The following is a 24,704-nucleotide window of genomic DNA, read 5'->3' as shown; positions in this document are numbered from 1 at the left end:
TCTTACCTCGCTGCTTGCCGCCCGTTTCTTCGCCCGCCATCCTTCATCTTCTACCACTGTACGCTTCGCACACTTCTTCTTTCTCTCTCTCTCTCTTTTTATTCGACTCCTACCGCGACTTCGACTACTTTCTCGGCTAGCGGGCAACGACGACCTCGGTGTTTCTTCGTTCATCTTCGCATCTGCTTTCCCGTCCGGCATGGTGTTGTTATCGGCTCCATGAAACTCGCGGTATTGATCTTCCGCGAGTGACTCGCTCATCGCGATAACCTGGCCGCCTCCGGGTATCCCAAAAACCCCGTGGACACAGTCGCTCGTGGATGAAATCGCCGTCCTGACAGAGATCGAGATCGGCGCAACTTGACAGATCGACACTGCTCCCCGGAGCCGAAGTTTCATGAACTTGAAGAAGTGTGCTGTCAGCACGAGGATACCGAGTGCGCCGTGACACGTGTAAATGACAGCCACTGGCGGAATTGCGATACATACCTCGCGAATGTGGTCTGCGGAAAATCCGAAAATTCCTCCGAGCCTCGTCCGTCGCGTTTCCGCGTTCGCTCATACGCACAATTCCGCTTTTAGCTTTCGCGTACTCTCGCTTTCGACGGCGCTCAATCGGACTGTAGGTCCGAGCCAATTATCCGGAGCCGACGACGACCGGTATATCGGCAGTCAAAGGGTTAACGAACCGCGAAGAACAACCGCGAAGTAACGGCGCGATAAGACGTATATTTACCTGAGAGCCACTAGAGAAAAAGAAAGAGTGAGTGAGTGAGTGAGTGAGTGAGAAAGAAAGAGAGAGAGAGAGAAAGAGAGAGAGAGAGGGGGAGAAAGAAAGAGAGAGAGAGAGAGAGAGAGAGAGCCGGACCGCGTGCGACGCGAATAAAATCGATAATTCGACATTAATATAGAAGTCCGGCTGCGATAACCGCGAATAAGGGGCGGAAGAGGGAAGGAAAGGAGAGAGAGAGAGAGGACCGGGAGCGGTTTTAGCCGCGGAGAAATTGTTGACTCTGCTCCGTAGCGGGATCATACGCGTGTGTGATAATTCGAGTGATAAAACATACACTTGGGAGAGCTCACGTCACCGTTATTGTGCACGCATCTGAAGAATTTTCGCACTAGCCTCCCTCCCACCCTTTCCCCCTAATCACCCTCGGTGTGTTATCTCTCTGCAGCCGGTTAACTGGCAGCCTTTTGATCGCGTCATCGTTTGATTCATCGCGTTTTGGTACACGTTCTCTCCACGCTCGTTTGTATGTGTGTGTGTGTGTGTGTGTGTGTGTGTGTGTGTGTGTGTACGTACGTTACTGCTGTTACATCGTAACAGCGTCGCCGATTGTTCGCCCGACATGGTGCGAGTCAGTGTGTCAGAAGAGCGGATAATTTCCCGATCGTCGCTCTCATTGTATTCGTTAGCGTCCGGGGAAAGAGGGACAAAGAGCGGGAAAATGCACAGCAATTAGATGTATCAAAAGATAAAAGCACGCCCGAGAGTGTGCTATTATTAAGTCATGTTAATAGGGAGCTAATATAAGAATAGGACGGGAGGAAAGGGCCGGCTCGCCTAGCTCGCCTAGCCCTGCGAGATGTATTTTCTTCGCACGCTTTATCGCACCAATCAAGTGATACAGCGGTTTTTCACGGCGCGTTTTCTTTAATCGCGCAAATCGCGCCGCGTTAAATTACACGCACGACTACGCTCTCACGGCTACTCGACTCCGCGACGGAAACGTGCGATCTCATGACTTCCTTCCCGACGGATTCGATTCCGCCCGAACATCGAAAGGTCTTTTCGTCGAGATCTTTGCCGTTTCTTTCGAATCGAACGATCTTGATAATAATAATAATAATCATCATCTTTGTTCACGAGATAACTTTTTAGTATATATAATTAAGTAAATATCGCAGACGGACAGTCAACAAATACACTGAGAAAAAGAGACTTAAAAATTTATTTGTGAAATATAAGGTTTATTTCACGGAAATAAACGTTTATTTAAATACGGCGAAATAAAATTTTATCCTTAGTAAATAAACCAATTACATATAAGGTTAACTTAGGCGTATTTCGTAAAAATATATATTTCGTCGTCAAATTTTTTTCTAAACAATAAATATCGAAGAAATGTCATGAGAAACATTTATTTCGCAAAATTTCAATTTATTTTTCTTAGTGTACATTAGAGAGAAGATTGTACGGCGAAAAATATTTTGCTGGTACAGCAAATTGTTAGTTACTATAGAGACGCAAAAAAATTTGTTTGGGCGGCGAAAAGATTTGTTCAGATAGCAAAAATATTTGTTAAGAGTATTAATTGCTATTTGCTGGATATATAGATTGCAAAATAATCTGGTTATTCTAACTAAATTTCATCTCTGTTACAATTCTACTACAACAACAAAATTTTTTCCATGTAACAAATTTTTTTGTCTCAATATTAACTTATAATTTGCTAGCAAAATTATTTTCTCCCACGTGAGAGATAAAAAAGATATATAATTAATTCTTAATTATATAATATTGATTGACCTTAACCCTCTAATGGTAAGGTTGGGGTTGGATCCGACCCCATGCTTTGTTTTGTTCATTTTTCATATCATTTTTAATGTATAAAATAGGTAAAAAAGTAAATAATAGCATGAAACTTTTTCCTCCGTTTATTTATAGATGAAAAATACAGTAAAGTTTATTAACTGGCTTTAAATAATTGCAGTAGAATACGTTGAAAAACGCCTTGAAGTTCTGAAAATCCATCTTGCCCATTGGAGGGTTAAAAATTCTACTCTCGCTTGACTCTTTTTTTTCCTCTCGAACGAGCTGTCCGTCTGCGGGCAGTTACCGGACTTCGACGTCGTCCTCGTGCTCCTCGGTGGGTGCGCGTATCAAAAAGTGGCGATTATATCTGATCCTTCGCGTATCAAAGATGGCAGGGAGGCGAGGAGGGAGAAAAGCGTGCTCAATTGACCGTGGGACAAAGTTAACTGCGCTTTTATCTCGGCGCACGGACGCGAGATAACGGAGAGGGTTGCAAAACTGTCGTCGCGCGTAAATCGCCGACTGATGCCTCGGATGAGACACGTGCCACTTGTCCTAACGTGCAGGTTAAACGAGATTCTCGTAGCCGGTGCGATGTGCTCGTCGGTGGTGTGCGTATATGCACGAACGTTTACGTATGCGTGCGTACGAATGTGTGTGTATGTGTGTTTATATACGTGTGAATGCATGTGTGTGTGTGTGTGTGTTGTGTGTGTGGTTCTCTCGATCGCGCCAACTTTCCGCGCGAAAAACCGAGCGAGTGAGCGAGCGAGTTTCGCTCGCTCGATCGCACGCGACGTATTATTAACGTGAAATCTCGCGCACGGTAATACGGTAGCACAGCTATAACGCGCGGCTGATAATAACTCGCGTTTCGTATAGTTAACACACATGTACAGAGAGAGAGAGAGAGAGAGAGAGAGAGAGATCGCTTTCGTCGCTTCTACACGCTGTTCGATGCGCGGCGGTCGGGCTCATTGAGCGAGGGGGGCATTTGAGAGCGATCGTTGTGCACGAAGTTGTGAAGCGAGGATTTCCAGAGGCGGATTACAAACTCGATCGAACACGCGCGAGTACCTGTTGCCGATAATCGCGTCGGCGGAATTTCTCATTTAATAACGAATTCGCCGAGAAACAGCGAGAGCTTGAGCGCGACACTCTCGCGAAGTTTGGTCTTCTTATTTTTCGCGAGAGAGCAGCGAGACCGAAGGCAAATCATGAGGGGAGATCTTCGTCAACCGGAGGCAAATTAAGCCATTAAGAACCGACGCAAGATGAAAGTTGCGAAACTTAGCCGATCTTTAAGTGAAATAAAAAATGGGCCATCTCAAACGAACCCGTCCGAGAAAACTGTCCGTTGTTGAGCAGTTCGAGGAAAAGTTCGTTTGTTACCTCATTTCTTGTTTCACTTATGCACGGAGAAAATATTGCAGTAAAAATTGCTGCAAAATTTTATAACACTGGACCGTACTGGAATTATGACTGTACACACATCATAATTTCTGTACGGTCTAGTATTACGAAACTTTGTGGTACTTTTTACCACAATATTTTCTTCATGTAGATCGAGTGAGTTTCGCAATTTACATCTTACGTCGTTTTTCATTGGCTTTTTTCATCTCCGGTTGGTGGCTCCTTTGAGCGCCTTGATAATAGTGTTACTCGAAATTTTAAAATCTGTCATATGCCTCTCTAAAATAAGCCAGAAATAAAAGGCAAAAATAGTGAACGTATACATACGCTCTATGTGGAAGTGCGCGCATATGTAAAAAAAAGTAGTCAGTTTTACGTATGTAATTGTCTTTATTATGCAAATATAATATAAAATAAATGTATGTAAATTTGAATTAAAACATCACATATTGTGCCCCATTTTTCCGTAAAAGTTAAAAATTTATTGGCTACTGCGTCGCTTACAAGATCTGACTATGAGTATCATAATGAGGTCTAATTAGAATTTAATTCAATGTGAAACAAGAAAGTTAGCTTATTTCGGAAGAGAAAATTCACCGTTTCAATTTACGAATAATCCAGGAAGTACACTAAGATGGAAATAAGCTGAAATATGACTTTTGCATTCTAATTGACATTCAAATAAGCTAGAAACGACGGGAAACGAGTCGACAATACTGCTTGATTGAGAGATCTTCGCGTCGATTATGATCTGCGGATCTGCGGATCTTAACGGGGTATCGAATGTGCGACTCTTTAATTCTTTCTCTCTCTGCTTTGATGCTTATAGCTCACCTCTTCCGTACATCTTTGAATTAATGAACACACCGGCTACTGAATATTTCGATAACCGACCCGAGCATTAGTACCTCCCGCCTCTGGGTTCTGAAAAAATCCGAAAGCCTGCGGCGGGGTAGCCGCGCATCTCTTTCCACAATCTCACGAGAAATCGTGGAGAAATCCCGCAAAAACGTGCGTTTCCTCCTAGGATGATCCGATACCTAACGAGTAGCCGACGAGCCCGGTTCGAGCGAGCATTGGTCCCCTTTAAATGCGAGGTCGCCCCGTTTCTGCGAGCCACGAGAGCAACTTTTGACTCGTTCCCGCAGCGAGCTTACGCACGTGCCGAGAGAAATAAGAGTCCCTTTTCGCACTGAACTAGAGTCGCACTGAGTTGAGCGTGTGTGGGATCAGCCGTCGGTGGTGCGCGACCCGGCAAGCCGCGCGCAAAGGCCGCCAATTAATTAAGATAGCTCCTAGACACACGCTAGATCGATAGGGACCGGCCGCGATAAAGACTGGCGAGGGTCTCAGACTTCAGGGATGTTGCAGTGCTGTGGTGTTGGAGGTGGCGTTTCCACGGCACCTCAGGCTCCGCAGCTGCAGGGGACCGGATCCGCTGTCGGGGCTACCACCTCCACGAGAACCACCATCATGCAGGACGCAGTTCTCGAATCCATCTTGGAGGTGAGCTCAGCCGAGTTATGTCACTTCGCGAAATCACAGCCGCGAGCGACCTCCCGCAATTCGCGAGGAATCTCGGAGATTGATTTCGGGCGCGGTTCTTTGAGCAGATTGTGTGCGAAAAATTCGTATATATTTTTATATTTTGTTATTTTTTTGTTTTAATTCTCTCTCTCTCTCTCTCTCTCTCTTTCTTTCATTAATCTCTTTTTGGTTCATTTTTGCTTAGCTTTTCTTATTTTTTAATCTTTCTGGCGAGGTATATGAAATTAATTAATTTTTTATATATCTTGTGTTAAAAACAATCTACGGAGATTTTGGGTTTCTTTAACAAAGTGAATTGAAAGATATACTTTAAAGAGGAAAATTTTTGTTAATTTAACAAGACATCAATAAATGGCTTGTAAATATGAGACAACAACCACTTTTAGTGATGGGAGCAAATAATTTATACTATTAATTTAACTGTATTTGTATTATTAGCACATTTCCCGTATTAAGATGACACAAAAATTTCAGTGGATCTTTTTCAACGCNTCTCCTTTTAGCTCGATACACTTGACCCAGCAATGCTCCAACTTCTTTAATCCATCTGAAAAATACTTCTCGAAATATATTTTCTCGAAGTCTGCAAAATAGGCCTCCGTGGCGGCGATGACCTCCTCATTCGGCCAAATTGGTCGAATTGGACTACGAACTGCTGCCCTATCCACTGTATTCTCCAAATTTGGCCCCGTGCGACTTTGTTTTGTTTCCAAACTTGAAAAAGTCACTCGCAGAAATTTCCCAGGCAGAAATTTGAGTCGAATGAGGACGTCATCGCCGCCACGGAGGCCTTTGCAGACTTCGAGAAAACGTATTTTTCAGATGGGTTAAAGAAGTTGGAGCATCGCTGGGTCAAGTGTATCGAGCTAAAAGGAGACTATGTTGAGAAATAAATCGCCACTTTTCCAAAATTTTCGTTTTCTTTTGTAGGCTAAATACTTATCGGACCGCCCTCGTATATATCTTGCCATTAATTTCCGGGTGAATTTTTATCTTGCACGCGCGCGCATAAATCAACCCGTATGCGACGTACCTTTCTTGGAACTCGTTATTACCGATCGTATGCGCGCCCATCGGTAATTATTCGCTTTTTCTGTCCTCGCGAAAAGCGCTCTTTCGACGTATTCAAAAGCGTCAAATCGCCAAAAATTGAAAATCCTCCTTCCTCCTCACGGTGACGTTAACGAATTCGCGGCTGCGGGACGCGTGCGTGCACTCCTCACGAACCAAAAGTCCTTGAAATTAAAGTAGATTACGTAGAAAGGTAATATGCATGTAATCAATACACACACACATACGTGCACACGCGCGCACACACGGCATTACACATGAGCTCACGCGCGTGAAAGTTACGTGTAAACCATCGACAATGAATTGCGACTTGTGGAGAGCTCTCTTTCACTGCGGCCGTGCTTTCAGATACTCGATAAGCCGGCCATAACATGAAAAACAAAAGTTTTTATTAATACGTTCCGGCCGCGATTGCTCGCTCGAGGAAACTTTAATTCGTGGCCTCGCGGCGGCGTAAAATAAACCACTTAAACTTTGTTAGCGTCTGAAAATTTATGTCTCCTGCTGCTACTGGCCTCTCGCTGGTTTAAACGCCCCGGAATCTGTACGCAGGAAATTAATACTGACCCGCGCGACACAAGTTTACGTCGCACAATCTAGATAATTAGGCTATTAATTTCGCCAAGTGGTGAGCAATTTTGCTGATTATAGAACGATCCGCGTGCCTGCGACCCGTAGTAATTGCTCCGGCTAATTTCGGAGAAGTCGCTAAAAAGTTGCCGGATTGATACGATTATCGACGCAATCCCTTGAATTTTTCTCCGATATCATATTCACGAGAGATTCCCTGCTGGATTACGCGCTGAGCGGAAGTTCGGTTGCGCCGCTTCAGGCAACGGTGGTACAAAAGCCTCCCTTTTCATTACAAACGTGACATTCCTGTCGCGAATCACATACCCAACTAGAACGTCGCTCCAGGTTATTAAGTATGGAGATTCGTGACCGCAAAAATCGAATCGAAGCGCATCTTCACTCATATGTCTCCTCTCCTTCTTCTTTATTTTTTTATTTTATCCGCCGTCTTCGTTCGCGTTCGATAATAAATACGAGATTGTTCCGCTACCGGTTATAAATCCGCAGCATCGCGCATGTGAACGACATGTGTCAACTTGCCGTGTAAAATTGACGCTACTTACCCCGAATCGAGATTCTGCAAAATAACCATTTATTGACAATATTAACAGACAACGTTCTCGTCTGCGTAACTACACGTTATCACCCCGAGTCGATATTTTGATGCTATTCTAACGCTCTTAAGGATACTTTGCGTCTACCTTAGACGGCCTATAGATTAATAAAAACCTACTTTGACGATATCGACACTCTTTAACTTCTCTTTTCTAATTCTACAGATCGAACTTTAATGCCACTTTCAACAACCTATTTTCACGCTAAAACAGCGAAAACGGAAATTTAAGACATCATCAGGGTCAAAATCGAGGTTATATCATATAATTATCGAACCTATTTTACTATCTTAGCTTCTACTATGTTATAAAATTAAAAATTTAACACAGGGCCAAAATTTCGACTCGGACGTCGCGTCGGTCATGTGTGTCTCTTTCACTCGCGAATGCCGGCGGATTCGAAGGGTTTGCTAATAATTGTCGACTCGATTCGTCCAGCAAATGCGGGAGACGGAAGCCCGGCGTGCGGATCTGGAGAGGCAGCACGCGGAAGCACAGAACCAGCTGCGGGAGAAGATAGCAGGACGCTATCAGGGTCCGGAATCGGTCGAAGCGTTGCAGTCGAAGATCCGGGAGCTCGAGAAGAAGACGGAGCTGCAGATGGTGAAGCACGAGGAACTGTCGTTGGAGTTGACCAGTCTGAGACGTGCGCGCAGCAGAGGACCGGTCGCGGGGCACGTCACGTCCACGAGCGTGCCGACGGCCACTTGGCCGCCGGCCGGCACCGAGATCGATCGGATCATCGCCAAGATCGAGCAGGACAATAGGTACGCAAACTTATCGTTGAAACGCAATTTTCCTCGGAAAAGAAAAACAAATCGGGCCTCATCGAGTCTTTGCGACAGTCCTATTACGCACGGAGAGAATTTTACAACAGAAATTATACCGTAAGATCTTGCGACCGAGGAACATGTCGACATTCTGTGTTAATTTATTATCCTTTGGGGTGAGTTATTTGTATTTTAGGAACTGAAATCTGCTAACTGAAATCTACATAAAACTAAAATATTCAAGCGTTATAGACGCCTAAAATTAATAAAGAAAACAGTTTTTATTTTCTATTAGTTGTATGGCCAATTACGGCCAACTATGGCTAATTTACTGTGTTCCTTAACAAAATCAACTCTACTGACGGTCTATTTTTATATTACCAAAGAACATGATAAAATTGGGACGAATTTATGTGAGAAAAGCTATAATATTCTTCCTGTGTGTACGTTCGCGTTTGATGATACCCAAACAACACATATGTTGTATAAAGTACGTCTCAAAGATGACTTATTGTATAAAAGACATTTTTTATCGTCGACGTCTTAGGGCGTCCTAATGTTACTCGAGTCGCACTAAGAACCATAAAACGCGCCGGTGAGATACTGTTTAATTAAAATAAATACAGTTCCGGTAGAATGTTACACGAACTGGACCACACACGGAGCGCGATAACCACGCAGCAACCCTCGGCCACGCAAGGTATCCTTCGGTCCAGCTCGGAGAATCTTCCCAATCTCGGCCAACATCAACATCCACCTCATCCGCATGCCCTTAATCTCGGAATGCCTAGCCAGATGGGCCACGTACGTAAGCCGTGTCTAATTCATTCCCGTTCCGTCTCGGGACAGACAGAGACCAAACGAGGATAGCTTGTGAGATTTGCTTCGCTAATGGGAACCCGTTCGAAAACAGTACGCAGGCTCGCCGATGCCGTTGACGCCGATGATGCCCGGTTGCCCTCCGCTGACGCCGAACGGGCCGCCATATCACTACAGCGAACCGATACCGCCGGCGCCGTCACTCTCCAGCAGCCAGTCCCAACCCGCTTTCCAACAGAAGATCCAGCAGTATCAGCAGTCGCAGCACGAGCTGTCGAGTTCCCTCTCCCAGAACACCCTACCGTCTCAGCAGAAGCAGCAACAAACGCACACTCACTTCACAAGCAATCAGTACCAGGAGAGTTATCCGCATACGCAAACGTATCAGCAGCCGCTGCAGCAGCAACAGAAGCAGCCGCAGCAGCAGCAGCATCCGGCCTCCACTACGTACCTGACATCAGCCAGCCAGAGCGTGTTACCCCACTACACACAGCCTGCCCAGACCGCCCAGAATTATCAATTGAACGGCAGTCAACAGGTGAGCAATTGATGACTCGTCATCGAGTCCTATTACACGGACAACGTTAATCCGGTTTAACGACAACCGTAGTTGGTAGAGCCTTTGCATTTAATTGGAATGTATTTTTAGATCTATCGAGAATACACCGATCGAATGCGAGAGGTGATTAATTATACGGTTGTTTCTAAACCGGATTAACGTTGCCGTGTAAATGTAGTCGTTGTTATCGATTACTTCTTTCGATTGCAATTATTTCCTTCGCGAGCAGCGAAAGCTACCGAGCGTATTCCTAATGCGGATGCAGCACGAAACACGCGTCGCTTCCGATTCGATGCGGTCGATTGGTGAAATATCTATCTAAAATCGATTTGTTCGAATAGTACACAGTAAAAAACACTTTGTACTTGTGTAAGAGTCGGTCCTTGTTAAAATGTTTGTGATCAATTTTTAACAGTGTGTTAATTTAGCATATTGCGCTTATGTTATCTCAATATTTTGTGTCGACATTCGACATGTGTAAGTGTCAAAATAACACATTATAAGTGTTGAAATAACATATACTTCAGTGTCGATTAACGTGTTAATGACATTATTTGTATTACTTTTCAATATGTTTTACCGTGTAGTTGAAAGGTTACTGTGTAGTTGAAAGGTTAACGCTGGCCACGACAATTTTCGTATCTCGTATCGATTTTCGATGCGCAGGCAACGACATATCCGAGTTTATCCATGGCGTCGCATCCGAACGGGACTTACAGCACGGGGGCGACCAGCTTCAACACCCAATTGCCGCATCACAATTACACCGTGCCGCAGACGAACATCACGCAAACCACGCTGTCCTCGCTGCCGCTGTACTCCACCACGTCTTATCATTCCACCCTCGGGGGCCTCACGAGCGTGCCCCAGTCTGTTCTTCCTTTCTCCAGCGGTCAAAGCACCTTCGCCACGAGCGGATCGACTTACTCTACCGTCGGGACCAACGCTTTCGGGACGTCGGGCGTAAGCTCAGGTCGGTATCGCTCTCGGTGAAATCAAAAAGTTCGAAGTGACGGTGGTACGATTTATCTTTTCAACTTTCTCCCCACCTTTTCAAGACTTCCTTTTCTAATTTTCTTACGAGAAGAATTTAATTATAATATTAATTACAACATTTTTCATCATAAGAACATTCCATTTTCTTTAAATATTTGAATTTGATTTTCTTTGCTTTGCAAAATACATTGGGTGTAAAATGCGTCAGGATTGCGAGGGACTCTTCAATTTATAGCAACGTCGAGTCTTGCATCAGATTGTGTTTTATCGGGTTAAATAGCGCGACGATACATGGAGAAGAATAATTTGCTGTTGCAACGAATACGCTGCAACAGCAAGATTCTTTTGTTTCCGTGTATCTTCACGATGAACAGTCGAGTATTCTAATAGTAACTTACTCGTCGCTCTTCGCGCAGGTACTACTTCGGGAGGCTTGTTACAAGCAATAGGCGATCCTCTGCAAGCGATGCAGCAACTCTCCGCCCAGTCGCAGGCTAATCAGCTACAGCAGCAAGCGATCATTCACCAGATCCAGCAGAGCTTGCGCGCCAGCTCGCCGACTGCGCCCAGCACCGCGACGGGTCACCACTTCCTGGGTCCTAGGCAAATGCCGAAGATCCCCACGAGTATACTGACGAACCCCGTGGACCGACTGCCCAACGACAACATAGTACCTGAGGGTCAAGTGGACATGCTGGACGTGCCGGGCAAGGGCAGATGTTACGTTTACATAGCTCGCTTCAGCTATGAACCGTGCCATCATTCACCGAATGCGAATCCGGAAGCGGAACTGCCGGTCCAAGGCGGCGATTACCTTCTGGTCTGGGGCCAGCCCGACGACGACGGTCTCCTGGACGCGGAGACGCTCGACGGTAGACGCGGTCTGGTGCCGGCTAACTTCGTACAGAAGCTGGTCGGTGACGATCTGCTGGACTTTCATCAAGCCGTCCTCAGCCTCAGAGACGTGGACGATTCCGCTTCGACGAATATCCCTCAAGTGAGCACCACGTGGCACTTAACCGAGATACCGTATACACTTGCGTATATATTCGCATGTGTTCTCTCACGTGTATACTCTCGCCGCATTGATTTTCACGATTAGGTGGTCGCCGTGTACGACGACGTGTAGCCGATAAGGGGCCGATATTATCGTACAGTTGTTGTATCGAGCGCGCCGCAACCGGAAGATAATAATCCCCAATTTGATCTATTTTAGTGCTATCTGCAGGATATTGATTTAGAGCTGGCCGCGTTGGAGGAAGGTAATCGGAATCGTCAGGCGGAACTGTCCGCATATGCGGAACTCGACAATATCGCGGAGGAGGACGAACAAGAGCCGCCAGGTTGGTACGCTTTTACGACTCGTAGTCGTGGAGCTTTGCAAGACCTCTGACGCATGACGCATGACGCCCCTATGGACGAGCTCAATTAGACGAGATGGTTGTCACAAGTTTCCCCACGCAATCCAGTATACGTCTAGATGTACTTGGTACTTGGATCGATTCTTAGAAGAGAGGCTAGGGCGATCGGGCCTCTATTCTTAGCGAAGTAACACGCGGCGCACTCGTGGAAACTATTCCAATTATGCAGAAGTTCCGTACCTTCGCCTTTGTGTGTTGCGGAAAGAGAGGGACTTGCTTTTACAAACTTGTCGATGCCGCTTGTGCGATGTGCGTACGCGGTGTACTGTGNGTGTACTGTGTGTTGCCCCCCCCCTTCCCCCCCCCCCCCATAAGAGAGGGCAACACCGGAATCAGCATCGATGTGCGCATCCCGCCCACCCTCGGTTCGTGGTCGCTCATTGACGTTGGTAATCGCGGGGAAAAGTGCGTGCATGCGTTGCGCTGCGAAAAAAAAAGAGTCCACGTTAATGCCCGAATCCTGAACCGGTTCTCCAAGTGAGTAGTTCACGAAGTGAACGGGGACAGAGAACTGACTCTTGCACTTGTGTTAAGTGTGTTGGCTGGACTTAGGCTGGCTTAGTCAGATAGATAGTGAGAGATCCTTAGCTACAGCTAGGCTTTGTCTTTGTCTTTTCCTCCTGAAGAAGTCTACCTGTTTTCGGACCTAGTTCCGGCGCCGCAGCACCTCACGCTCGAGCGGCAACTCAACAAGAGCGTGCTGATCGGATGGACCGCGCCCGAGAACCCGCACCAGCTCGAGTCCTATCACGTCTACGTGGACGGCGTGCTGAAGGTCACGGTGAAGGCCACCGAGAGGACCAGAGCGCTCGTGGAGGGAGTCGATTCCACTCGGGTTCGTATAACAGGCTCATTCTTTCAAACCCAGCAGAATTTACGCGATGTATCCTTAGCGTGAGCGCCGGGCCGATAAATTTTCGAATTCAAATCAATTCGAGATTATCGATCACCGACTCCGGGCATTCCAGTTTAACCTTTTGAAGCTCCTACCTACGTCGAGTTTAAAGCTGATTCTATGCATCAATGTTTTTATTCATTAATAATATACTCGATACAAATATATTACTATAAATATATATCGTTGCATCATTAAATACTGAAATATTGAAACAAATGCACACTACTTGATATTGTCATGAAATAAGTGATCTAATTATTTTTCCACGTTGACTCTTATCGTCTCAGTTTTTCACGACTAAAAATTCGACATGTCGATCCTACTTGGCCTCTATTGAGAAAACGCTTGTTCTTTCATTGATGCAGCCGCACAGGATAAGCGTGCGTTCGGTTACGCACTCGAGGAGGACGTCTCGCGACGCCGCTTGTACGATGGTGATCGGTAAGGACATCGCGCTCGGCCCGACAGCTGTCAAAGCATCGAACGTGACCGCGACCAGCGCCGTGATATCCTGGCTGCCCAGCAACAGCAACCATCAGCACGTGGTGTGCGTGAACAACGTGGAAGTGAGGACCGTGAAGCCGGGCGTCTACAGACATACCATCACCGGCTTAGCCCCGTCAACGATATACAGGGTGACCGTCAAGGCGAAGAACCTGAGGGCGACGCACTTCGAGGACCAAAACGCCCAGGCGGCGAACAATCTGGCCTGCCACGTCCACTTTAAAACGTTGCCCAAGGGACTACCGGATCCTCCGGTCGATATCCAGGTTACTAACGTTACGTTGCACCTTGCATCGAGATCCTTTCAGTACCGTCTGTGTCACTTGCCCCACGCACACCACCCTCTAAACAGCTAAAAATGCGAATAAAGAGAAAAACCGTAAGAAAAGTAACTCCATATATATATATATATATATANAGAGAGAGAGAGAGAGAGAGAGAGAACAATATTACTTTCAAGTACTTTTTATGTTTATACTTTGGTACTAAAAGGATAAAATCGCTGAGCTGCCCGGGATCAGGTAGTCCGAACTAACGAACGTCCTGTTCCGTTTTCAGGTGGAGGCTGGACCGCAGGACGGCACTTTGCTAGTGACCTGGCAGCCTGTTGCCCTAAACGGTTCGGCCGTCACCGGTTACGCGGTGTACGCCGATGGTAAGAAGGTCACCGACGTCGACAGCCCTACCGGTGACCACGCGTTAGTCGACATACACAAGCTAATGGGCCTGAATCCGAAGCACATCACCGTCAGGACTAAGAGCAGGGAGAGCCAGTCCGGCGACAGCTGCGCCACGGCGATACCCTGCAGCGTGCTGCGCGGTGGCACCGCCGCTCACATGCCGCCCCATGGGCCGCCGCACATGATGGATCAACGGCAACAACAGCAGCCCGCCGGCATCGGCCCGCAGGACGACCCCAACCGCCATCGCATGGCGGGCGGCGTCAGTCAGCGGTACCCGAACGCGCCCGCTTCTTCGCATATGCGACGGCACGTGAGCAACAGAGTAGACGCCCACGGTCAGGTCATCATCGAGACGGACGAGAACCTTTCCGACAAGGAGATTTACCCCGGACAGAGCATCTCTCAGATGGGTGAGTGAGTCGCGCGGAGTGACGCTGCCATGCAACTTGGCTATGTGAAGAACTCCGTCCAGTGAGCGAAGAATCATCGGCAGAACGTTGTTGCAACAATATTCAATAACGTGTAACGTCTCCTGATACTAAGAAATAGGCGTTAATATTGGCGATTTGTGGACATTGTTGACTGTAACCAGGTTTTCGCCCTTTGCAATGTACTAAAAGACCGATGGTGCTCGGCCAAGGAAATATGCAGGGTACGTTTCGTAGCTAGGAAGAAAGTCCTCAGCTTTTTTTAACATCTCTGTTAGCTCCGATACTTTCAGTTTCTCTTCTTTAATTTTTTACCTCTCCAGAAGATGTATCACAGTTTGATTTTATTGTAAAAATTGTCCAAATTAGGATTGAAGAGTTCGGCAGAAATTGGACTCTGACATTCGGTGGTGAAATTGAGAAATTTTCATTACATTAATTTTCATAAAGCATCGCTAATACTTAGTCATTCGTTTTTAATTACAGAACATATACTTGTCGCTGTAGATTGTAATATAACAATTACATTTCTTTTATGATTTTCATAATTTGTTTCTTTTTACCAAAATTTGAGAGAGGGACAAGCGTTTCCCTGCATCCCCTTGGCTAAGCTCATGCACAGATGACACCTGTCGTCCGTGCGAGTGCACTGTAGAGTTAAATGAAAACGGGAAAATGGATCGAAACGTCTCGACGACGACAAATTAACGTGTTTACATCACGTTCGGAATTATACTAATGTATTGGAGTTGAAGACTGCTTTCTTTATCGCACGATTTCTAACGCTCTCTTGCCTCTTATAAGCCAGTTTTTTTAACGATTTAAAATTATTCGGAGCTATTTACCTCTTATTCGAGTGAAAACGTTCACGAGACACGTGAAATCGATATTTCAATATGTCAATCTAACGTTCCCTGCTTACTGGGGAATTCCCCCACGTGGCTGCGCTTCTTAAGCGACTTCGCTTAACTGTGGTATCGTTAATCTTTTCCAGGTATTCCGGAGATCACGAAGGATTCCGCCAGCGAAGCGAACTACAGCGAAGAGGACGACCCCACACGAAGGGCGCGAGGCATGCCACCGCAACATCATGGGCCGCATCACCGATACGGCCCCCAAATGGACCCACAGGGCCCGCCCGGAACGCACAGGTCTCCCAGCATGGGCGGACCCAGCGGTAGACTTCAAGATCCTTATTATGACCAAACGGGTAGATACACGGCCATTGTCTCAATGCATTTGGTTATCTCTGAACATCCTTTCTCTCTCTCTCTCTCTCTCTCTATTGGAGCGCATGTTTTCTCGCTCTGACATTTGTTGCTGTTTAACAGAATGATTTTTATTAACGAAAAACCTTTTGTTCACCGAATTTATTTCGCTCTCTTCTTTTCGTGTATGTTTATGTTTTTGGGATGGTCGATAACTACTCAACTGTCTCTCTTCTGTGTTACTTATGCCAACACTGACGAAAGCGTGTCGTTAACGTCGTTTTCAATGTTATTCAGGATCTCAGAGGGGAAGAGGACCGGGCGGGGTTTATCGCGGCGGTCGGGTGACGCAGGCTCAAGGTGGAGCGGGTCACCCGTCGAGCGCAGCTCAACAGATGAACAAAAGGCAGCGGTGGTTCGTGGCATTATTCGATTACGATCCCACGACCATGTCACCAAATCCGGACGCGTGCGAAGAGGAACTGCCGTTTTCCGAAGGCGACACTATCAAGGTTCGTTCCATTCCCATACATCGTTCCCTTTTGATACTTGCAAAATGTTGAAGATACCGTTCTGATCGGTCTTAAATTAAATTATAATTATATAAACGAAACTGAATTCATGAACCTCAAATAAATAACTTAAATAAGCATCCAAGTTAAAATTCATAGTATCGTTTAATCATTTTAATTCAATTAAATTCATCAAATCTTAAGTAAATAACTTTGATATGTGCTAACGTTAAAACTTGACCTGCTTGATAATTTTAATTCAACTAAATTGATCAAATCTTAGATAGATAATTCCGATAAATGTCAAAGTTAAAATTCAATGTATGTATTGCTTGATAATTTTAGTTCGACTAAATTCATCGAACCTCAGATAAATAATGCCGATAATTGTGAAAGTTAAAATTCAACATACTGCAACGTACTGCATGATAATTTTAATTCGACTAAATTCATGGAACCTCGGATAAATAATGTCGATAATTGTCAAAGTTAAAATTCAACGTACTGCTTGATCATTTTCAATTCGACTAAATTCATCAAATTTTAAATAAATAACTTGGATAAATGCTAAAGTTAAAATTCAGCGATCTATATTTGTATAAGTCGCGTAAACGTTGCGCTCTTTACGATACTTTGTTATCACAGGTGTACGGGGAAAAGGATGCTGATGGCTTCTACTGGGGCGAGTGTCGCGGCAGACGCGGATACGTTCCTTACAACATGGTGGAGGAACTTAAAGATCAGAATCAGCCGGGTCAAGGTCCCGGCAGGAGAGGGCCGCAAAGCGACAGATGGGGCGACATTTACGCGAGCGTGCCCGTGAAGAAGATGATAGCTCTCTACGATTACGATCCTCATGAATTATCTCCCAACGTTGATGCTGTAAGATTCTTATCGTAATAGCCTCGATTTAGAAAGTCATTTCGAGTCACGCGAGTCGCTCAGAGCCGTACGAACCGCCGTCCTTAAACGCAGATTCGCAAATTATCCGTCACTAATCGCTCGCCATGTGCGATCACCATCGACCGTTAATCCCCGCGACTTTACAGCAAGTGGAGTTAACGTTCCAAACCGGAAACGAGATCTACGTTTACGGTGACATGGACGACGACGGCTTCTACATGGGCGAGTTGAACGGCGTACGGGGCTTGGTACCGAGTAACTTCCTCACCGAAGCGCCGGGCCAAAATCAGGGCCAAGCGCCGCAGGGCAGCAGGAGACCCGGTCAGAGTCAAGGACCGGGCGCGAGAGGGCCACCCCCGCCTCCGCGGGAACCGCCCCCGGCTGGTCACCGACGAGGAAAAGGTAAACAGCCGTCGTATATCGAATATCTTCCTTGCAGTCGCCGGTAATCAGAGCATGGATAGCTCCTCTGGCCAAGACGACGACAGCTCGGGAACCAACGACGTGTCGCGTACGACTGTCTGTGCGTCGACACGTTCGACGTTCCCAATTACCGGGGCCCAATCGGTCGGTTCCGTCGACGCGATAACTATCAGCGTCCGCGACGTAGGGAAAAGCGTAAAGCGCAAAATTGCTAAATTGTTAGAAACCGCTAGAAGCCATTGGTCTCCTCGTAGTGTAAGGGCCTTGGTACAAATGGCCGATCTATCGGCCCAACACGATGTTTTATGTCTTAAGTCTTTGTCTTTACGTAATGCGCAATGACTATCTTGTGTCTCGAAGAAACACCCAATGTTTGAATTTGTGACAACATTATTGACTTTGTGTAGACGTTCTTTCGAGAGATGGTTCTTCAATACTTTTTTATTTATATATTACATAAAACCCACTGCAAAATGTTGATATGTAACGCTATTATTACTGCTTCCGTGAAGCTCGTTATCACTAATCAGCATTCAAAATGTCTCGATAACTGTTAGACCGATTTAATTACAATTTTGCATAGAAATTCTTAGTAAGATTATTTAGTCTTTATTGTAGAATTTTTTGATATCTATTATAGTTTATTTCTTATAAACGCAAAGAGGGGAAACTTTGATTTCGAATGTTAATAACTTTATCAAAAATTGATATTTTAGAAATTGACTACGACAAAGCAGTAACAAACAATAATAACAGCGTTACATATCAACTTTTTGTCATAAACTTTATGTAACATGTAAATGAAGATATTTAACACTTTCGCTGCCGATCCCGCGCCAGTGCGGGGTGATGTATCGATAGCTAGTCACGCGTTCTGCGGGGCACTATCCATCAACACATCCCCACGTGACCGGCAGCCAATGTGTCAAGTAAATATTACTTGAATGTGTGTAGCACTTTTTCGGCCCGGCAGTCAACGTGTTAAGAATCACCCCTCAAAAGTACATCTTCACAAGGTCGATAACATGATCAGCCGAAAAATACAAATATTGATCATTTTTGGGGGGGTGTGTAGTCCTTTAAACTAAAAAGCCATTCTGTTTATGATTGGCAGCAAACCGCTATATAACAAGAAAAAAGTGAAAAACATTATAATTTAGACCAAGATTGAGGGCATGAAACATCGTCTTAAAATTATGTTAGCCATTCTGCTAATATTCTGCTATCTAAGCTAGAGATTACCACGTCGTGTACGACTCGCTGCCTCGCGAAGTCCGCACAGCGACGCTTGACGTTCACGGAAGAGCTGGCTCGGGGGGTTGTTGTTTACGATGACGTTCACACCGACGCGACGTTTCCCGGTCGATGTTCTCTGTCGCGTTTGGTTCGAATGTGCATCCGTGTTGTCGCGAGACACTCGAGGGACACTCGCGTTGACACGCGTCGCCGTTGGCACGCAACAACGTCGCGTCGATGTAAACGGAAATGCGGACGGCAAGCAACACAAGACACGAAACCAGATGTGCCAGACGAGCAGGCAGAGAGGGTCACACTCTTTGATGATTAGCGTCGCGCAATCTGGCGTGCCCCGAGATCAGTCAATCGAGAGATGCTATTCGAGCCGAATGAGCATGCGGCGTATCATTGTTCCAAGACGATGGTGAATCGAGTGCGAATCACCTACGAGAGTGACGCGCGCGCGCGCGTCTCACATGCGCCTCACGCAGAGAATGAGGTACTGGCCCTCGTAGTAGTGTCGCTTCTCGGTATTACGGAACGACGGACTCCTCCCCGTCGCTTCTACCGGCGACACGTCCGAGATGTGCCACGCTTTTGCAGGCATTTGCAACAGGCTATCCGAAATAGCCGATTACATACACGTTACAGATATACATACGATAGAGATTTTCCCTCCAAGTGTGTCACATGTATATAAGACAATTGGTGAACGTCTCTGAGGAAAACACGTGCTGTCATACACACGACGATATATAGATTGTATATATATATACATATATATATGTACGATATGTGGATTACATGTATGTTATATATATATATATATATACACATCTATATGCAATAAAACACTAAGCTGCTTTCAGTGTCTTCTCTATTAAGTATATCTAACATATATATATATATATATATCACACACGTATATATATTTATTTTTTTCTCTCCAGGCACTTTTCTGCCTCTGTTACTATTATTCTACGTATCTGTCCTATTTTCTCTGTTTATATATACATATACGTATATATATATATATATATATGTATATGTATGTATGTATGTGTGTGTGTGTGTGTGTGTGTGTATATATATATATATATATATACTTGTCGACTGACTATACACACGATCATGTTGTTGTGATATAACAGTTTCTTTATACCAACATGATCTGTCTCTGTGTGCCTGAACTGATCGATGGTCGTCGTGTCACATGATTGTCGTTCGTGTCGTGTTGTCATGCTGGCCATTTACGATTATGTTGATTCACGATGATTTCCGTTTCTTCACCATTGATCGAACAGAGATCGACGACGCTCGCAACTTTCGTCCAGAGGTGCCTAATTAACTAACGAGCGACGGTGTTGCTTTTGTCCCGGACGAATTTCGCCTGACGTTATTAGATCTCATCGAGTAATTCCAAAATCCAGCGCGATTTGATACGGCTGATATCCGCCGGCAATATTCTACGCCGGAAAGTCTCCTTCGCGTCTCCTCTTTGAGATATCTATCTCGAAAGTATACTCGGCATGCTCGATCGACTCGAAAGAGCGAAGAGAAAAAGGAAAAAAAGATAAAGATAATGAGAGATAAATGCGCCATGAATGACAACACGATTCTGTTCTCTTCTCTGTTGCTAGATGCCTGCATTGTGCCTGTGTCTGTCCCTGTCTGTCACTTAGACTCTAGACAACTACAACAACAACCACCACCATCACTAATGAACAACCAACAACAACTACAACATCAACAAAACAATCCACCGCATCTAGCGTACCAACAAGCGAATCACCACAGCTACACGACCGTAACCACGTCCAATCAGCATGGGCCCAGTCACTTGCCACCCGGCGGCGGTGTCATGGGTGCCCATCAGCAAGGTCCCGTACCGCCCCACCTTCAGCAACAGGTGAGCCCGCTCCTCTTCCGAAATTTCTTCGTACGCTTTGTCTCTTTCGTGCTTACCAAAGCGAGCTTCCGCCCGTACCTTCCATGCTTGTCCAAGTATATTGAAGTTCTTCTTCAGGATCGACGATCGTCCCCTGATTGTGATGAGTCGTCGATCGTGTGTGAGATCAAGAGTTGTCGATTTTCTTCCGACGGAATTAGAGAAAATATCATTTTACTGCTAAATTCTTTTGAAACTTCAATAAAAAAAGAAAAAAACTAAAAATTAGTAACTTCTCCTTATATTTCTTTTATTAGTTTTTTAGGATATATGAGTTTAACGATGAGTTTCTTATTCTTTCAATTGACACGCATACCGTCATCTTTCGATTCTAAGATATAGATGACGATCAAAATTGAATTACACGAAAATGCAAAAGTCTGTTTGAAAATTATACATGATCTCTCGTATTTCTGTGCGTATTTGTGTCGTATATGTCGCTTTCTGTGCTTTGCTGTCAGCTCCAATTCGTAATTGTAACTCGTACTCTCGCAATTGTAACTCTCGCTGCGAATATTGAATGATCTCCGATTCTCTTGCATGAGTGCGAAATACAGTTTAAGAGTAAGAAAGATAGTGAACTTGTAATTTTGATACCTTCTGAGTATATTCAATATTTCTCTCTCAAAACTGATAGCAGTCTCGTAAAGAATCTCGTAAAGTCTCTTTTCCACTACAAACGCCCGACGATCGTTTGTTTCGATATTTCTGCATTTTGGTTATGGCTGTATGTACCTTCTCGTAATATATATTTTGCAAGCGTGGGCTACGTTTTATTGCCAAATACATGTGCTGAAGGTGGCACATGAGCTACGTGCGTTTCACATCCACGTGTATTCATATACATACCTGCCATGTGACCGCTTTAAATCACAGCATGCCATAGTATCGTCTTACTTGGCGTCTCGCCATATTGACTGCGAGAAAATCGTCGCAATTAGAAACGTACTTTGTGCCTCGGCGATACGATCTATTCTATACACCGACACATATTCCGTAAGATCTGTTATAACGATTCGAGAATATACGAGACACAAAAGAGATCCTTGCGAACTTTCGTCTCTCCATCCTTATTTTATTCTCTTCGAATCGTACGAAATTTTACGTCTTCGCTTGTTTATTCGATTACTGACACGCATCTCTCATTCTTTACTTCGCCGATTACTTTCGACGCCACATAGAAGTAGAGAGGAAAAAGGACAAACGAGAAGCATCGCATCTTCTCTCGAACTGCCGACAATTCATGTAGCGAGGCGTAGAATTTTTCTAGAACGATAGAACAGTGCCGTCTCCCTTGCGGAAAATGACACTAGCGAAGGAACAATAGTGCGATAGAGTTAGGTATCGACAGATATAGTATTAACGAATTGACGAAAGTCATATTTTCTAGCGGCTGGGCGGCGGGAGAAACGAGACAGTTCGCTCGTCCGCAGGAGGAGAGAGATAGAACCGTTCGAATCACCCGGTCTCTTTGTTCCTAGGGGAAGGGGAGGGGCGGCGTGGTCAATCGGCTCGCTGGTAGTAACATGCCGAGCATGCAGGGTCCGCACCTCCAGCAACAGCAGGACTATCAGGGCCAACAGCAACCGGGCCAGCCGTACCAGCAACAGCAACAGCCGAATCAGCCGTATCAGCAGCAACCGTCGAGCCAGGGCTACCAGCCGCAAATAGGATTCACCGTGCAGGGCCCGCAGTTTCCGCAGTCGCAACAGCAGCAGCCGGGCCAGCCGTTCTCGCAGCAGGTCCAACAGGGTCCGCCCGGTGGTCCTCAGAGCGCCAGCAAGCCGATGAGGGGAATACCGGCAGTGATACCTACGGCGCAATCGAAGACACCTAACCCGACGCAAGGTCAACAGCAGCAGCAGCAACAGCCGCAGCAACAGAGCACCGGGCCGAATCTCATGCAGAAGTTCACGGAGATGGCTGGCGCGAGCGCGGGCGGCGACATACTGTCCAAGGGCAAGGAGCTGATCTTCATGAAGTTTGGATTGGGCAAGTGAGGAGGAGCGATTGCTCCCGTGACGACGATGACGACCATGACGATGGTGATGATGATGATGCTGATGATGACGATGATGATGACGAGGACGACGACGTCGACGGTGACGCGTCGTCGGCAACGTAGTTCTTTCTGTTTCTTCCTTTGCGCGCTCCGCGTACACGTGGATGTTTAACGCGGATCGATTGTCGCGCGAGCCACCATCGCGCCTCAACACACACACACATAACACACACACACACACACACACACGTACACACGCGAGTCGTGTGAATCAGTATTACGACGAAGTGTTACACACGATTTACGCGGCGGATTGTATCAATCAGTACGTATCTCGTCGGGTGTCACGGAAGGGCGGAGAGGCGAATGTGCGCCGCCATCGCTGCTGCTGCTGCTGTTGCTGCTGCCGCTATAGTAACCGTTACTGCTGCTGCAAAATGAAAAAAGATAAAAAGAATAGCAAAAGAAAACTGTTGCTGGACGAACAATAATTGGAAGGTTAAAAGGACGAGCCTCACGACCGAGGAATGAGAAAAAGGCATTTGGTAGGAACCGCTCGAGGTCGAGAGAGAAAGAAATAGATACATAGAGAGAGACAAAGAGAGAGAGAGAGAGAGAGAGGGGCCATACCAAGAATATTGCGAGTCGATACCGACGATTCTGTCGTCATCGGGAACGGCCGATCGAGAAAAAACAAGCGATGTGTAAGAGATTCATCGAACTTCTTCTTAATCCTCCTTTTTTGAAATCTTCTTCTCGTTCTTCTTCTTCTTCTACTACTTCTACTTCGTCTTCTGCTCCGCGACGGTAGAATCCTCGAGCGCTGCAGCATTGATTCATTGAACAAAGAAAAAAGAGAGAGAGTGTGAGAGAGATACTGCGAGAAAAAGTACTCCGCGTATTTGGCCCACCGAGCTGCGTCGCAACGCAACCCTCTGACACAGAGACAAGGTATTTCAACGTCGGGATGGAACACACCGACACTGACCGCGAGGTATACCTCGAGCGTGTGCGATCGGACGAGCAGAGATCGCGCGGGACGCCGGTGTGCACCTCGTAAATCGCGTAAATCCGCGACTGTTTCTTCCAGTTTCTCTTCGTCCTCTTCGGATCTCGCGTTATTCGGAGCTCCGTTCGATCTTAGAATAAAAACCTTCTTCGTGAATTATATCAAGCCCTGAGAGAGAGAGAGAGAGAGAGGAAGGGAGATAGGGAGGGAGGGAGGGAGAAAAAGAGCGAAGGAGAGAAGGAGATCTCTCGCGTTGTAACGTGAAATAAAGAAGCTTCAGACGATCGTCTGCCGTTCAACGCGATCATCGAGCAAAAATAGAGAGAGAAAGGGAGAGAAGCCGAAGCCAGACTTTTCGTCATGTGGAAAGAAGTACGCAGAGGTCGAGAACCTAGCAAGGATAATCATATCGCCGTAGGAGTGTGGACGCGACACATGGGTGTGCCTTGGAGAACCGTCACCCAGCAACCAAATGATCATATCTCTAATCGATAATTCTAACTGTTTTTTTCTTCGTGGAAGCGAGAGCGAGCGAGCGCGCGCGCGCGACAGAGAGAGAGAGAGAGCTATATCCAGCCGTGGCGCATACACACGAATAAATGATGACGATCTCTCGTCTTGACAATT

General features: G+C 45.9%; 2 protein-coding genes across 6 annotated transcripts in view; one reads left to right on the top strand and one right to left on the bottom strand.

Moving 5' to 3' along the window:
- LOC106744537 (alpha-tocopherol transfer protein-like) overlaps positions 1 to 762 on the bottom strand; it is an 18,606-nt gene extending 17,844 nt beyond the window's left edge. Inside the window, exons 1-2 of the mRNA XM_014619405.1 lie at positions 490 to 762; positions 7 to 402 (exon numbers count right to left, since the gene is read on the bottom strand). Of these exons, the coding sequence (XP_014474891.1) occupies positions 7 to 47 (41 nt within the window). The 5' untranslated portion in view covers positions 48 to 402; positions 490 to 762. The remainder of the gene's footprint in view (positions 1 to 6; positions 403 to 489) is intronic.
- The window catches only part of LOC106744533, a 26,175-nt gene extending 1,471 nt beyond the window's left edge, over positions 1 to 24,704 (top strand). Inside the window, exons 2-17 of one of the 5 annotated variants that reach the window (XM_014619399.1) lie at positions 5,324 to 5,458; positions 8,197 to 8,525; positions 9,155 to 9,332; positions 9,442 to 9,885; positions 10,573 to 10,879; positions 11,319 to 11,899; positions 12,119 to 12,245; positions 12,950 to 13,158; positions 13,587 to 13,991; positions 14,284 to 14,818; positions 15,831 to 16,046; positions 16,342 to 16,556; positions 17,202 to 17,438; positions 17,606 to 17,861; positions 20,759 to 21,027; positions 22,548 to 24,704. In XM_014619399.1, the coding sequence (XP_014474885.1) occupies positions 5,426 to 5,458; positions 8,197 to 8,525; positions 9,155 to 9,332; positions 9,442 to 9,885; positions 10,573 to 10,879; positions 11,319 to 11,899; positions 12,119 to 12,245; positions 12,950 to 13,158; positions 13,587 to 13,991; positions 14,284 to 14,818; positions 15,831 to 16,046; positions 16,342 to 16,556; positions 17,202 to 17,438; positions 17,606 to 17,861; positions 20,759 to 21,027; positions 22,548 to 23,066 (4,860 nt within the window). In that variant the 5' untranslated portion in view covers positions 5,324 to 5,425 and the 3' untranslated portion in view covers positions 23,067 to 24,704. Of the gene's footprint in view, positions 1 to 4,425; positions 5,459 to 8,196; positions 8,526 to 9,154; positions 9,333 to 9,441; positions 9,886 to 10,572; positions 10,880 to 11,318; positions 11,900 to 12,118; positions 12,246 to 12,949; positions 13,159 to 13,586; positions 13,992 to 14,283; positions 14,819 to 15,830; positions 16,047 to 16,341; positions 16,557 to 17,201; positions 17,439 to 17,605; positions 17,862 to 20,758; positions 21,028 to 22,547 lie in introns of those variants that run through there. The other 4 variants (XM_014619395.1, XM_014619398.1, XM_014619396.1 and 1 more) reach the window with 4 other exon arrangements.

The sequence above is a fragment of the Dinoponera quadriceps genome, unplaced genomic scaffold (genome assembly GCF_001313825.1).
Source record: "Dinoponera quadriceps isolate SergipeBrazil2010 unplaced genomic scaffold, ASM131382v1 scaffold1421, whole genome shotgun sequence".
Lineage (NCBI taxonomy): Eukaryota > Metazoa > Arthropoda > Insecta > Hymenoptera > Formicidae > Dinoponera > Dinoponera quadriceps.
Note: the sequence above shows the minus strand (reverse complement) of the source record. Positions and strands in the feature narration are given on the sequence as shown.